The 16,877-nt window shown below is 42.2% G+C and overlaps 1 protein-coding gene across 1 annotated transcript in view; it reads right to left on the reverse strand.

Annotated features, from left to right (window-relative positions):
* LOC126163129 (sialin-like) overlaps window positions 1–16,877 on the reverse strand; it is a 191,858-nt gene that overhangs the window by 19,621 nt on the left and 155,360 nt on the right. Inside the window, exon 9 of the mRNA XM_049920056.1 lies at window positions 10,067–10,152. Coding sequence (XP_049776013.1) covers window positions 10,067–10,152 — 86 coding nt within the window. The remainder of the gene's footprint in view (window positions 1–10,066; window positions 10,153–16,877) is intronic.

Here is a 16,877-nt window from a genome sequence, read left to right on the forward strand (position 1 = left end):
GAGGAAGCTTAGTTTCGCACGAGCGATACTTTGTGAAACAAAGCTGATTCGCTAGCAGAAGGATTTCCCTCTCAAGGAAATGTATTATATTCGAACTCAGATTATGTTAAAGAGTTCTGCAGAAAACTGATATTGGTCTTTATTTTCCGGGTCTGTTCTTTTATCCTTCTCATGAACAGGAGTCGCCTGGGCTTTTTTTTCCCAGTCACTTTACTCTGCGCTGAGCAAGCGATTCAACATAAATGCAAATTAAGTAATGGGCTATCACCGTAGAGTACTCTTCGTAAATCCGAATTGAGATTCCATCCTGACCTGGCAGTTTTTCTTTTAATTCCGTCAGTTGTTTCTTACGCCAGCGGTAGTTATTCCTCTATGTTTCCCATACGGGAGACTAGGCGATAGCCAAACAATGGTATGTTTCTACGATTCTCCTGCGTGAACGACATCTTAAAGGCGAAATTCGAAATTTCGGCTTTCGTTTTGTTATCTTCTACTGGCACAGCAGACTGCTCAACGAATAACTGAACAGAAGCTTTAGACCTGCTTAGCGATTTTTTGCAGGACCAGAATTTTATCGAGTTTTCGGCAAGATTTTCTGCTAAGCTGTGACGGTGATAGTTGTTGTAATCTTCGCGCATCGATATTTTTACAGGCGCACGAATTTCTAGTAACTTTTTCCTGTCGTCATTTCCATGTTCTCTTTCGAAAAGACAGTGCAACAGTCTCTGATTCCCCATAATTTTCCGAATTTCCTTGTATGTATTGGCCACTGAACTGAAATCTCAAATTTCTCCTACTCACCATCACTTCAAGTAACATCATCTTCAGGAAGAATCTAAATCCCCACCAACATGCATCTTCTGCAAGCAGCTACACACAAACTACTCCCACAAATGAAAATCGGAACCGCTTCCCCAAATTCGGGTTCAGCATCCCCGTACATGCAAATAATAAGCTATTCAGTACCAATGACTGCCCCCGATCTTCATCCAGTGTTGAAGATATCCGTTTCACTAACCAAGCCATTCAGAATATCCAGCCACCAGACGTCCCTTGGCACCTGTATTATCTTCCAAATACGCTTTTCTCATTTTTCGATGGAAGCAAGCAGAGGACGTACAACATTGTGTCGAAAACATCCGTTGCAAGAGTCTAGCAAATATTTCCTTGCACCACACTCGGGATACCTTCCTCCAACCCTTCCATTCCCTACAAAACACCGGCGGCCCCAGTGCTGTCGTCCGTGGAGGAAACTGATATTGTTCCTCTCTAGCATATCTCTTTTGCGGCCTATCTGCTTTTCAGTAATCTCAGTGAACTGCTCATGCACTATTTTCCTAACACTCAGCACAATGGTTTGCTGTTATTGATATCTGTCCGAACTACCAAATCTCATATGAAGTCCTAACACATATACATTACTGGCCATTAAAATTGATACACCACGGAGATGACGTGCTACAGACGCGAAATTTAACCGACAGGAAGAAGATGCTGTGATATGCAAATGATTAGACTTTCAGAGCATTCACACAAGGTTCGCGCCAGTGGCGACACCTACAACGTGCTGACATGAGGAAAGTTTCCCATCGATTTCTCATACACAAACAGCAGTTGACCGGCGTTGCCTGGTGAAACGTTGTTATGATGCCTCGTGTGATGAGGAGAAATGCGTACCATCACGTTTCCGACTTTGATAAAGATACGATTGTAGCCTATCGCGATTGCGGTTTATCCTATCGCGACATTGCTGCTCGCGTTGGTCGAGATCCAATGACTGTTAGCAGAATATGGAACCGGTGGGTTCAGGAGGGTAATACGGAACGCCATGTTGGATACCAACGGCCTCGTATCACTAGCAGTCATGACAGGCATCTTATCCGCATGGCTGTAACGGATAGTGCAGCCACGTCTCCATCCCTGAGTCAACAGATTGGGACGTTTGCAAGACAACAACTGTCTGCACGAACAGTTCGACGACGTTTGCAGCAGCATGGACTATCAGCTCGGAGACCATGGCTGCGGTTACCCTTGACGCTGCATCACAGACAGGAGCGCCTGCGATGGTGTATTCAGCGATGAACCCGGGTGCACCAATGGCAAAACGTCATTTTTTCGGATGAATCCAGGTTCTGTTTACAACATCATGATGGTCACTTCCGTGTTTGGCGACATCGCGGTGGACTCACATTGGAAGCGTGTATTCGCAATCGCCATATTGGCGTATCATCCGGCGTGATGGTATGGAGTGCCATTAGTTACACGTCTCGGTCACCTCTTGTTTGCATTGACGGCACTTTGAACAGTGGACGTTACATTTCAGATGTGTTACGACCCGTGGCTCTACCCTTCACTCTATCCCTGCGAAACTCTACATTTCAGCAGGATAATGGACGACTGCATGTTGCAGGTCGTGTACGGTCCTTTCTGGATACAGAAAATGTTCGACTGCTGTCCTGGCCAGCACATTCTCCAGATCTCTCACCAACCGAAAACGTCTGGTCAATGGTGGCCGAGCAACTGGCTCGTCACAATACGCCAGTCACTACTCTTGATGAACTGTGGTGTCGTGTTGAAGGTGCATGGGCAGCTGTACCTGTACACGCCATCCAAGCTCTGTTTGACTCAATGCCCAGGCGTATCAAGACCGTTATTACGGCCAGAGGTGGTTGTTCTGGGTACTGATTTCTCAGGATCTATGCACCCAAACTGCGTGAAATAGTAATTACATGTCAGTTCTAGTATAATATATTTGTCCAACGGATACCCGTTTATCATCTGCATTTCTTCTTGGTGTAGCAATTTTAATGGCCAATATTGTAGTACGAACTTTTTCAACTGCATAGTACCTGTTGATCTTAACATAAACTGCTGAGGAACAATATTGTCATCAATGTATTGACACCCCCACTACCCATAAAATTTCTGTTCCTACCAATACCCGATCAGACAGGTATCAGTTCTCACTCTCTGAAAGAGAGGTAAAACAGTAAAAATGAGTAAAAGAGAGGTTAAAATAAAAGGAGGTTGGTTTGCTCTGTAGATGTTGTAGAAATGTTTGCTTGAGTGGGCAGTGTGTCTCTCCTATGTGTCCTGTCTACATATAAATTAGTTATGGTTAATTATGCTTTCTAAACCGGTTTATTAAGGTACTGGGGAAGTGGACAGAATTGCATAATACGAAGAAAATGTTGATATTTAAAATATTCACATGCAGAGTGTTACGGAACTATGTGTTCAAATTGATACAGGAGATAGAGGACACAAAACAAAGCACTGATAAGTCAAAACATTATGACCACTACCCACCGCGACGTTGCACGCCACCTGATGGTGTTGCGGGCACCTGACGCGGTAACAAAAGTATGTAAGCTGAGCAGACACGTACGGAGAGTCACCTTAGCGAAGATATGGGCTGCGAATGGGGAAATCCATAGAGATAAGTGACTTTGACAAAGAGCAGATTATTACTGCGCAGAGCCTGTGAACGAGTATGTCGAAAACGGCGAAGCTGATCGAATGTTCACGTGCTACTGTCGTGAGCAGCTACGGAAAGAGGTGGGACAGTGAAACTACCACTAGGCGCTGAATTGTTGGACGTCCACGACTCTTTACAGAACGCGGGGATCGGAGACATGTCTGCTCTGCAAAGCAGCGTAGGTGGTGAGCTGCGGCACACAATGCTGGTGCATACTTAAGCGTTTCGGAGCACACCGTTCATCGGATGTTGTTGAACATGGGGCTATGCAGCAAACCACCCCTACGTGTTGTAACCTCCCCACAAAAATTTTGAATGACAATAATTTGAATGTTAACAAGAATAGAACCTAGTGTAACCTCCCAGCAAATAAAATAATTTATTGACAATGACAATTAAATGAGAACTAGCAATCTGACCCATGTGTAAGCTCCCCACAAAAATGTAAGTCAATTCAAAAAATGAATGAAATCTGTGACAATGAAAACACAAATAGACCGAAATGTCGATCTTTAGGCCCTGATTAAACTCAAATTCTTCCCTCAGTAATACTGCATCTGCTCTTATTTTTCGCCATAGCTTGGAGGAAATGCATCGCAAATATATTTTTTTTTAATTTAAGGGAAACTTTTCTTTAAGGAAATGCAAGGAAAATATTATTTCAAAAAAGGGATTCTTTGTAAAAAAATGTGGTTGGTTTCAAAACGAAATTATTATTGGGGCGATTCTTGAACAAATTAATTACACTTAAGATCCCTTACAATACATTATTAGCTGAGCGCAAAGCTGCTTCATTACCTTATTTAAAAAATATACCTCGTCCTGAATCCCGACCAGAGTTCCATGTCGACGCCCGCCGACTCCTCACACACAACAGCTAACTCGCAACTGTACTACATGCTCTCGCGACTCGCTACGTACCACTGCTGCATCTACCGACTCGCTACATGCAACTGCCAACCCGCAACAACTGAACTCTCGCGCGCTATTACTCACTCGCAACTGAGCTGACTACATGCTCTCTGGTCAGAGATTCTGCGGCTCGCCATCGCTGCCTATGAAACGTACGCGTTTCAGTGTTCACATGTTGATCCAGTGACATCGACAGCTACGGTTTGAATGGGCACAGGACCATCGGGATTCGACCGCCTATCAATAGAAACGTGTCGTCTCTTAGGTGAACCACATTCTTGCTATTGTAGGTCTATGGCCATCTGTACAAACGCCGTCATCGAGGTGAACGGAGGCTCGAAAAGTGCAGCGTGCTTCGGACGCAGGCTGGGAGGAACAGTATTATGCTGTGCGAGACTTACTCCTGCGCTTGGAAGGGACCTGTGGTAATATTCGGAGACACGCTGACAGCTCCGAACCGCCCTCATCCATTCATGCCCGACAGCTATGTCATCTTTCAGTAGTATAACTGTCCGTGTATCGGAGCCAGAACTGTGCTACAGTGGTTTGAGGAGCATTATAGTCAACTCACGTTGATGTCTCGGCGACCAAATTCGCCTGATGTAAACTCTATGGAACCCATCTGGATGGCTATCGGGCGCCAACACAGCGTACGCAAATCAGCGGACCGTTATTTACGTGAATTACATGACCTGTGCGTAGACATCTAATGCTACATACTTTCACAAACATACCAACAAGCCACCTGATCCGTGATACGCAGAATCAGTGACGTATTTCTTTGCAAAGACGGAGAAACGAGCTATTAAGCAGGTGGTTATAATGTTTAGGCTCAACATACGGTCTCCAAAGTCAGCTTGTAATGTTAGGGAACATTTTGACAGTGGTACTGACGTAAGCTGTTGTGTCGTTGTTGCTGACACTAGGTACTCCACCTCCTGCTTATCAGCAGCGAATCGGGTTTATTGCCGAGGCCGACATTCTCGGTGACAGTTTGATTACACCATATAGTCTTTCATTCCGCCTGAACGGACGGCGATATCGCATCTTCGTGGAACATGCCGTGTCAGAACTGCTAGAGGATGTACCCCCTGTGGAGATATCGAATCTTCATGAACCATGTGTCGTCAGAACTGCTGGAGGATGTACCTCTGAATGTTGGGCAAAGGTTGTACTTCCAGTACGATGGGGTAGAAGCCCATTTCAGCACTGCTGTGAGGAATCACCTGACAGCCATCTTCGGTAATCGATGGAACGGCTGAGATGGCCCTGTGGTCTGGCCACCAAAGGTCACGTGACCTCACGTGTCTGGATTTATTCCTCTGGGGGCATATTAAGCAGCTGGTGTAAGAAATCATTATGAAAACATGCCTCGCATCTAGAATCGCCGTCACTGCTGGTACCATTGCGGACATGCCACGAATCTTCGAACGGCCACGACGGTCAATGATCCGACGATGAACTGCGTGCATACAGGCCAGTGGTCGCGCGTTGTAGCAGCTAATGTGAATGCCAATGCTGTAATTCGTATGCTAAACTGCCTTCTGTGTAAATCGTCCCTAGCATCAGAAATAGCCGCCAGGGACCATATGTACCATGACTAACTCCTGTGTTAATTCGAAGGAATAGCACCGTAACATCCTGTATAAGGACGAGGATCTCTCTCTCTATGAAGGCCGAGAATAGCCCTCACAAAAGTACGGTTGCAGCCAAATATTCACGGCAGACAACTATTAGTAAAACACTAACACTTTAACGGAAACAGGCATAGTTAACAAATTACAGAACAGGTTGTGGTAGCAGGGTGGTGGCCAACATGCCATTACTTTAGAAAGCGTTTCCCAAACTGTGTTCCGCAGAACACTGGTGTTCCCTGGCAAGTGAATATGCTCTCCGCGACAAACTATTAATATTATTGCTTTTATTTAGACATTCTGACGACACTAATTATTTTGTGAATTTTATTATTATTAGTGTGTTATTAGTCAGGTTTTAAAAATGAAGTATTCAGTGGATAAAACAAGTTTCTAATTCTTTTTAAAAAATACTAACCTTCAAAATAAAAAAGATGTCCCGTAAAAGTACCAGGATTTTCACAGTGTTCCGTCAGAGGAAAAGTTCGTCGTAAAATACAGTATGTGATCAAAAGTATCCGGACACCCCCAAAAACATACGTTTTTCATATTAGGTGCATTGTGCTGCCACCTACTGCTAGGTACTCCGTATCAGCGACCTCAGTATAGTCATTAAGACATCGTGAGAGAGCAGAATGGGGCGCTCTGCAGAACTCACTGACTTCAAACGTGGTCAGATGATTGGATGTCACTTGTGTCATACGTCTGTAAGCGAGATCTCCACACTCCTAAACATCCCTAGGTCCACTGTTTCCGATGTGATAGTGAAATGGAAACGTGAAGGGACACGTACAGCACAAAAGCGTACAGGCCGACCTCGTCTGTTGATTGAGAGAGACCACCGAGAGTTGAAGAGGGCCATAATGTGTAATAGGCAGACATCTAGCCGGACCATCACACAGGAATTCCAAACTGCATCAGGATCCACTGCAAGTACTATGACAGGCGACAGGTGAGAAAACTTGGATTTCATGGTCGAGCGGCTGCTCTGATCCACAAATCACGCCGGTAATGCCAAATGACGACTCGCTTGGTGTAAGGAGAGTTAACTTTGGACAATTTAAAAGTGAAAAACGTTGTATGAAGTGACACATCACGGTACACAATGTGGCGATCCGATGGCAGGGTGTGGTATGGTCAATGCCCGGTGAACGTCATCCGCCAGCGTGTGTAGTGCCAACAGTAAAATTCGGAGGACGTGGTATTGTGGTGTGGTCGTGTTTTTCATGAGGGGTCTTGCACCCCTTGTTGTTTTGCGTGGCACTATCACAGCACAGGCCTACTTTGATGTTTTAAGGACCTTCTTGCTTCTCACTGTTGAAGAGCAATTCGGGGATGCGGACTGCATCTTTCAACACGTTCGAGCACCTGTTTATAATGCACGGCTTGTGGCGGAGTGGTTACTCGACAATAACATCCCTGTAATGGACTGGCCTGCACAGAATCCTGACCTGAATCCTATAGAACACCTTTGGGATGTTTTGGAAAGCCGACTTCGTGTCAGGCCTCACCGACCGACATCGATATCTCTCCTCAGCGCAGCATTCCGTGAACAGTGGACTGCCATTCCCCAAGAAATCTTCCAGCACCTGACTGAATGTATGCCTGCGAGATTGTAAGCTGTCATCAGGGCGAAGGGTGGGCCAACACCATACTGAATTCCAGCATTACCGATGGAGGGCGCCACGAACTTGTAAGTTATTTTCAGCCAGGTGTCCGAATACTTTTGATCACATAGTGTAGCTACCGTACCTACTGCTTGGTCAGCCAGTGTCCAAATTCTACCTGGTGGATATAGAAACCAGATAATGCATTCGTTCTTCGTAGGTTTCCCATCCTGCCTCAGCCGTGACCGACGCAAGTTACCTTTTTGAGGAAGAAGGGGCCGTTCAAATTTCAGTGAAAAGGAGCTTCCGTTCTAGAAAAGTTGCTGAGTTCTCTCATGATTCCAGGAGCTTGCTGTGCCGTATGTGTAGGATTTTGAGTATAGTTCTTTATACTCTCCGGTTTTTCTTTGAGTGGGAAATCTTTACGCAAAGCTATAATATTTAAAAATAAAGTACTCCAGAATTTTGGTTATGCAGAAGGTATAAATTTTCCGTAAGAATATAAATCTGGTTTTAATTAACTGGCGCCTCTTTCTTTGTTATTTGACGTCACACGAGTGACCACGTACACGTCTCGGCTTGAGTCGTGTCTTCATAGTTAGAGGAAGTATTAAGTCTTTTATGTGCTCTTGGTCGGTACTGAATTGTTTCTTCAGTGGGAATCTTCAAGTAATTGTACCTCTGTAACTGCGGAAACTCGAATGTCCACGCAGTCCTGTCACATTAATGTGACCTCTGTCTATCGACGGCAAGTGCGAAAAACACAAACGACAGGTGGCAGCACTAGCTGTGGAAGGTATATAAAGCATGCCTGCTGGACGCGGAAAATCCTTTTGCATTTCCCTCCTTTGCCTTTTTCCATTCCCTCTCACGTCTGCCCTGCCCCTCCCCCCCCCTTATGATTCCTCTCCCTCCTTTGGTTCTCCCCCTTTCGTTTTTCCTCTCCTCCCTCCTTGTTTTCCCCCTCATCTGTCCAGGTGCCCCCCCCCCCCTACCATCTGCCCTTGGCTATGGTGTGTCATCTTTGTGCCGACATTTTAGTGCAGTGTTTACAGTGAGTGTTCAGTGTTGTGTGTCTTTTCCGAAGTGTTGCGAACGGAAATCATACTGTCGCTGGGTGTGACTTTTATATCTCTTGCGAACAGAAACCAGACCGTCGTCATGTTTTTTAATTGTCTCTCTCCTATGTTACCTGTCTGCTTCCTGTGTATTTTATTAGCATTGGCAACCCTTTGCTTTATGTTTTAACTTTCCACAATTTTGCGCCGTTTTAAAATTTAAGTCACCGTTTTATCGCCTGCTTTTATTGTTTCTTATCTTCTTCTTACGTTTTAAAACGTCTGTAGGCTGCAGAGCAGCGTACTAAGCTGCTGCCAGCCCGCCCCCTTCCGGGGGAATCGAAATTCAATAAAGGAAAAAAAAGAGGCGGAAAGCTGTGCAGTCGTATTCGCAATGCGGAAACGGAGCGATTTATCTGACGTCCAAAACGGCACGATCATTGGCTGTTAAGTGCAAGGTGAAAGCATTTCAGAAACGGCTAAGTTTGTAAACTGTCCGGTGCCGCTGTGAATAATGTATAACGTTCATGGTACAACAGCGCTATTCTCCACGGGCCATAGCAGGCAGCAGATGCTGACTGCTGTTCATGAGCCAATACTGCGAATGGACGTCCACTTTCTAGAGAAAGATGGCCGCTGGCCAGAACGGGATGAAACGTCTGGAAACAAGCACCCTGCAACAATGGTCGGAAGGGTTCAGGTTACGGGAGGGAGCGTTATGGCTTGAACAATGTTTCGTGACATTCCCTGAGTACTCTCGTCATAATGGAAGACACAGTGGATCAACCCAAATCAGCATCTGTCCTTGGGATCATGTCCACTCTTACATGCAGTTTGTTTTTCCTCAGTACGGTAGCACCTATCAGTAGGACAACGCAACATGTCATACAGCTCGCAATGTATGAGCGTGATTCGGAGAGCATCAGGATGTTTGCCGTATTCCCCTGGCCAGTAAACTATCGGACTTAAACCTAATCGATAATCTATGGGACCGCCTCAACCGAGAAACCTAGCGGAGGAGACCGGCACTGGAGTCGACATGGCTCCACGTCCCTGTAGGGACCTTCCAGAACCCCAGTGATTCTCTTCATGTACGTCTCGCAGCGGTTCGCACAGCAAAATGTGGTTATTCAGGCTTTTGACCGGTGGTCACGTTAATGTGATTGGATAGAATATATCAGCTCCTTTACGAAAAGCGAATTCAGAGGAGATTGTGTTCTTCTTTTAGTCGAAACCTTCAGTCACATGCTCCAACCGTAAAAATCAATAAGTAATTGCAGCGGACTTGCGTAACTGTATGACTAGGCGCGAAAATAGTGTAACCTCTGGAGATTTAGTTATCTGAAACTGTAAAAATATATTACGTTTAATACTTACGTTTTTGTACGTTAGGTATCCCACCATAGCAGCTGATATGACACCGGGTGTCACGCAAATTGTATTTGCGATGCCCATTAGGATCCCTGAAAGCAAACTCAAGGTCTTTGATGGTTCCACATAGGACACAGTGACAGAGAAAGACATATCTGTAGGGGAAGGTGAAGTAATGTGGCCTCTCTGAAGGAAACAATTTTCTTATTAATAGAAGTTGCCACTTACATATTTTGGATTTACATATTATAATTTATAACACTGAATATTGAAAAGTAAAAAACTATATATTGAATAAATCTTATACACATTTTCCTGGAGCGTTACGTAGTGGCCAGTTTCTTTCAATTAAATGGAGAAAAGTGTCCGTTGCGGACATATATACTCCAGTAGTGGACAACAGCCTTCATTCGACCGAAGTAACGCCACCGGCTTCGCTTCTTCCTTTAAGTGCCAACATTTTGCTATTCTTGGACTCAACTGTCCACTGTTTCATCCACATTATTAATATTTTGAGATGGATGAAATTGATTTCGTGAACTAATGTAAGGGCACTAATAACTCGCCTACATTGACCTTCCTAAAAGCTTGAGGTACGCTTCCTAAAACTAATATTAAGATATTGTCTTTATCTGCTACCTCCTACTGTTTGGTAATACGCTGTGATATTTTGTTTCATCCTGCCAACTGGATCCATGGATCGTTTAGCGCAAGTCAATAAAATCCTTTTTTTTCATTTCGGAAACATAATAAAAGATTTCTTGTTCTTTGTTGAATGTATAAACGGTTTACCTTCTACTGCTCCTCTGTTTTTCTCTATAACTCTTCTTTTCAGCGTATTACGTCGAACATGAAATTGCTTTGCTCCTGCAGAAGAAGTTAAACATACTTTATAAGCTTCCCATAAACTTTTTGCCACCAACTGCATCTCTGTTTTTCCTATAACTCTTCTTTTCAGCTTATTACGTCGAACACGAAATTCGTTTACTGTTGGAGAATAAGTCATCTTTCGTTGCCGCCTGTAGCATTTTCCATCGTAACAGGATCCCACGTTTCTTGCTCCGATTTATAGATGTATTTTCTGGTTATATTGATGCTCTAGTATCTGAAAGAATACCATGTGGCTGGAACAGATCATTTACAATCGGACTTTTGTATTAGGTCATGTATGAGAGAACAGAGATGGTTTTATATAGATTAGTTAGTTGACTGAACAATGTAAAAATGGACATAGTGACGGATGATTTCTTCGTATGTAAAAGAATTTCGAAGTCAAGCCCTAGTACTTCATGTGATATATATGTAAAGAACTGTCTCTTATTGCGGTAAAGAAATCAGTAATGAACTGTTGGGAAAAGTGATTAAGGTGTTGTTTAAAAGTTAACACTGTAGAAAACTATTACTCTACATTTAAGCGAGGTATGAAGAATAACAAATGACTTACCTTACACCCACAGGACGAAAATCACAAAAAAGGTTTTATTATGAAGTAGTGAACAAATTTCTTCTGTCAGAATCACTGACAACAATGATAATGTGCATTAGAACTAATGTGACCACTTATTGCCTGGCAGTAGCAGGGCAAAGAACATTCAATGATCAATTTACCGCATCTTACCCTATATGTTATAAATTAAATTCCCCCCGTACAGTTTTCTATCTGTATGGTATAGCTAATCCAAGGAACATTTTGATATGGGTTTCACTAACAGATAGAATAATTAACGAGGAAGGTTTCTTTATATAGTTTATTATTTACAGCGATGCTTAGCATGTATTATACCCTTCATTGTAATCTGTTCCATATGTAATTGACGTTTGGGGTGCAATTTCGTGACAATGATGGGAGCTACAGGCTGATCAGCTTAGACAGGCTGTCAGCCTCTCTAGTCAGCTAGCGAGGAGGCGGTGATTTTTGTGAGGTAAGTGATTTGTGAAAGGTATAGTTTAATGTTTGTCTGGGCCATTCTTCTGTAGGGATTTTTGATAGTCAGATTGCGTTGCGCTAAAATTATTGTGTGTCAGTTTAAGCACAATCGTGTATAATTGTTCTAAGGGGACGTTTCATATACACACAATAATTTTAGCGCAACGCAATCTATCAAAAATCCCTACAAAAGAATGGCCCAGACAAACATTAAACTATACCTTTCAGAAATCACTCACCTCACAAAAATCTTCGTTACTCGAACTACTGCAATACAGCGAGCGCCACTATTGCCAGGTAAATAAAAGATTCAAACTACAAAAGGCACTAACTACTGATAGGCATAGTTAGCAATTGAAAGATGATAATAGAGAACAAACAATGTATTTACCTTAATTGTGTTGAAAAAGCATAATATACATAGCAGTTCATAATATACATTCTGTACTAAAAAATCCGCCATCTCATTTCCCACATCCACCACTGCTGGCGGCTCACCTCCAACTGCGCAACGCTACGCGCTGTTCACATCCAGCTGCCGCTGCCCAACACTACAATGGCAGACAACAATGCAAACTAGCCACAGACTGCACACAGCACAGCCAGTGATTTTCATATAGAGCGCTACGTAACGTTGCCAATAAGAAAACATAAAGAGCCTACTTACATAAAGAAAACATAAACAGCCTACTTACATAGCCCCCATGCTCAAATTGTTTTGGGCAGTGGCCAATAATGATTTGAAAAATTTTTTCATAATTACAATAACAAAGATATCAAATGCACACACTTATTTATACAATGTTGGTCAAAAGCTAAAATTTTCTCACAGTCCATAAAGACAGTCCAGATTGTTCATCACAGTAAAATTTCAGTGTTTGGACACATTGTGATATTATGAGAGCTTTGAATGATATATTTGGTATGGGATCACGATTTTTAAAGTACGTTTGAGGTAGATGACACTTCTGAAACGAGCAGAGAATTTTTTGTAGGTTTTACAATATTCAGAAAGCTACGACGATTTTGAGATGTGATTGATCTGTTATGATGTTATTATTATGACGACGATGTGTATTATGCTGTTGAGATATGTTTATGATCAATGAGATGATGCTATATGAGGAATTTGATTATGTTACATATTTATTATGATGACAATAATGGCGTGTGAAAAACGTAACACTAGGCTCCAAAGTAAACTGAGAAATGACAGTGAAGACGAAAGCAGTGTGTTAACGCCACCATGTAATGAATTAACTAATATTCAAAGTAGTAATTTGGTAACTATGCATAGGGAAATGGAGCGGGCATCAAATAATGGTGCAGACAGTGAAACAGGTAGTAAACAGGGAAGCATTATCGATCGATCGGTCGGCAACAGCTCGCCTCAGGAATTGGGAATGACAGAACACAATATTGCAAATACTGTAGACTCAGGTTTTGGGTTCTCACCGTTTTCTCAAATGAGTCAAGACACATTTTCTGCTTGTCAAAATGTGAATGTTGCTGATGCAAATGCACTGCCGAAAAGCGTAGAGGAATAGATTCCAGACACTAATGCATTATTATTACAATTAATGCAACAAATGGGACAAAATCTTCAAAAGTTAGACACAATGGAACAAAATCAGAGACAAACACAGCAAAAGCTTCAGAAGTTAGACACAATGGAACAACACCAGAGACAAACACAGCAACAGTTAGACACAATAGAACAACACCAGAGGCAAACACAGCAACAGTTAGACACAATGGAACAAAAGCTTCAAAAGTTAGACTCAGTGGAACATAAGCTTGAACAAACACGTGAAGATTTAACTACTGAGTTACATAACATTGAATCGAAATGTCAAAAAGTTTGTAATGACGTAAAAACACAAATTTGTGAGCATTTTCAACCTATTTTTTCGCGGCATGAAAATGCATTACAGAATCACGAAGCAGCCATAAAAGAACTGCAAACTATTGTTCATGAAAATCATGAGACTTTGCAAGCTAAAATTGACTCAGTTGCATCTACCGATTTGGTTACGCAACTTTCAAAAACTAAAGAAAACTCATCCGGATTTGCTTAATCAAACTGCCTGAACATTTACGACATATTATTTTAGCAGGACGTTGCAAAGACGACATTGAAGCTTTTCAGGGACTGTTACAAGAACTGGAAATTGACACTGACAATCGCGGAATGCGAAAACAGGAGTACAACAATTACAGGTCACATGTGTCACAATTCCGCGATGACAGAAATAATAAATGGACACAGTAGATACTCTGAAAATTGGTTCAGAAAGACACATGGAGGAAATTAGTTCATTATCAGAGAAAGTAGTTGAACTTTCGGATCAGCTAAATAATTTATCTACGAAGGTAGATGATAATCTGAATGACACAAAACCAGTAGTCTTTAATGACACAGAAGAGTGTGAACAAATTAGGAAATTCAAACAAAATCAGAATCAAATTAATACGCAACACCAAAGAGAAATCCGGGAAGTACAAGATCAGCTGACACAGGTAATACAAGAATTACGTATTTAAGAGGACACTCGCGCCCCAATACGGGAAGAGCGACATAGAAATACGGAACAGCCACAAAATAATAACACAGGGCATTTCGGAAGTTATGAAAGAAATTGGCAATGTGCACCGAATTTTGAGATGGAACCGCCGACACGACGTAACAATGACCGACATGCGACTCGCCGACATGATGATTTTGACTATAAGCTGTTCATTACTACACGTAAATTCAAAACGTTTAAGAATTCTGCCAACGACATTCAACCACAAGCGTGGCTCCATCAATTCTCTCATTGTTTTCCTCCCACCTGGTCATTAGAACACAGATTAGAATTTATGTGTGGCTACTTGGAGAATGAACCAGCTGTAAGAATGCGATCGGTCATTCACGATTGTCACAGTGAAGGAGAATTTTATCATGCCTTCCTCTCAGCGTATTGGTCTCAAGCTACACAAGACCGAGTAAAACATGGCATCATAATGATGAAACGTTTAGAACAATTTGAATTTTCCAGTCTTATGAAATATTTTGAAGACATGTTGCATAAGAATCAGTATCTTTCAAACCCATACAGCCCCTCAGAACTCATCCGCATTTGCTTAATCAAACTGCCTGAACATTTACGACATATTATTTTAGCAGGACGTTGCAAAGACGACATTGAAGCTTTTCAGGGACTGTTACAAGAACTGGAAATTGACACTGACAATCACGGAATGCGAAATCAGGAGTACAACAATTACAGGTCACATCTGTCACAATTCCGCAATGACAGAAATAATAAATGGACACGACAAGACTATTCTTACAACGTAAATCGTGACCACAACAGACACCACCCGTATGACAACCATTGGCAGAGTAGTAATAATTACAGGGAAATATCACCTCTCCGTGGTAATATCACAGAGACAATCAGAGAAACAGATAATATGGGAACCAAAATAATTATTATCAAGGGAGACAGAATAACTTTAAACGCAACGATCCAGCACACAGTTATGACTCAGGGAGAAATTCTCCACCACGTGACCGACAAGAAAGAAACTATGGAATCTACCGACATGACGACAGACAATATGATCTTAACGACAGACCTGAATTGCATCAGAACTGGCGGGATTAAAACAGAGCAGAGCCCTCTCGTCACAGTGAATTTGTAGAAGTTAGGTCTCCAAATCCCAATAACTACACGCGCCAACAGAGAGACAATAGGCAATGACTCATACCGCTGGCAGTCACAAAACGTACGTTTGAAACTGACGACGCAGTTGCCGTGGCTAGTAATTACGTAAGAATGGAAGACATTAGAGACATCTTACTCCAGGAACACGACGTAAAACATAACAACATTGCATATCCTGTGATTCACATTACAGTAAATGACGTAAAATTTACGGCAGTACTTGACTCTGGCAGTCCCATTTCAGTAATTAGTGAAACAGCTTTTAGCAAGTGCAACAAATCGTACGATTGCCCCACACTTCCGTTACGTAAGATTAAATTACAAGGTGCAATCTTTGGAAAAAGTGTAGATGTACGCCAACAAACCAACTTATAATTCTTTTGTCAAAGCCACAGCTTCTCTATGAACTTCCTTATTGTTCCATTATTGTCGACGGAAATTATACTGGGAGTAGACTTTTTGAATGAATACAAAGCAGTCTTAAGCTTTCACGATGCTGAAATAAGTTTAGAGAAAGAAGGTAAGTCAGTAGCTTTGAAATTTGAAGATTGGCTCTCAAACCATGACGAAGAAATTAATCGTCTTTACCTCCTGTTAGACAACAGTTCGGAATTTTCTATGGAACTAGACACTAACAATCACTCTGCAAGTACTGACAGGGATGATATCGATGGCATATTTGAAATTAATGAGTTAATTCAGAATAAAATTCAAACAATTGAGAATTGTAATGACACTGATAGGCAGGAACTTTTTGAGATTTTACAAGCACATTCCACAGTTTTTACTCACAAAACAGGAACAATCAAGGGATTTCAATTTTGTGTTAGACCATACATAATTCCAGCACATTATAAGGACCATGTTAGAACAGAAATACAATCTATGCTTGACGAGGGCATTATTGAGCCTGCAGTAAGCTCATACAACAATCCATTACATGTTGTTGAGAAAAAAATGGATCGATCAGGCTTGTCTTAGATTCGAGACAAATTAATACTATCATCATTCCTGAAACAGATAGGCCGCAGACGATGGAAGAACTTCTTCAAAATTTTAATGGTGTAAAAGTGTTGTCTTCCATTGATCTCAGATGCAGCTTTTATCGGATCGAACTTCATCCAGAATGTAGAAAATACACAGCTTTCCTTTGTTTCGGCGTTTGTTATCAGTTTCG

This window comes from Schistocerca cancellata, chromosome 2 (genome assembly GCF_023864275.1).
Source record: "Schistocerca cancellata isolate TAMUIC-IGC-003103 chromosome 2, iqSchCanc2.1, whole genome shotgun sequence".
Classification (NCBI taxonomy): Eukaryota; Metazoa; Arthropoda; class Insecta; order Orthoptera; family Acrididae; genus Schistocerca; species Schistocerca cancellata.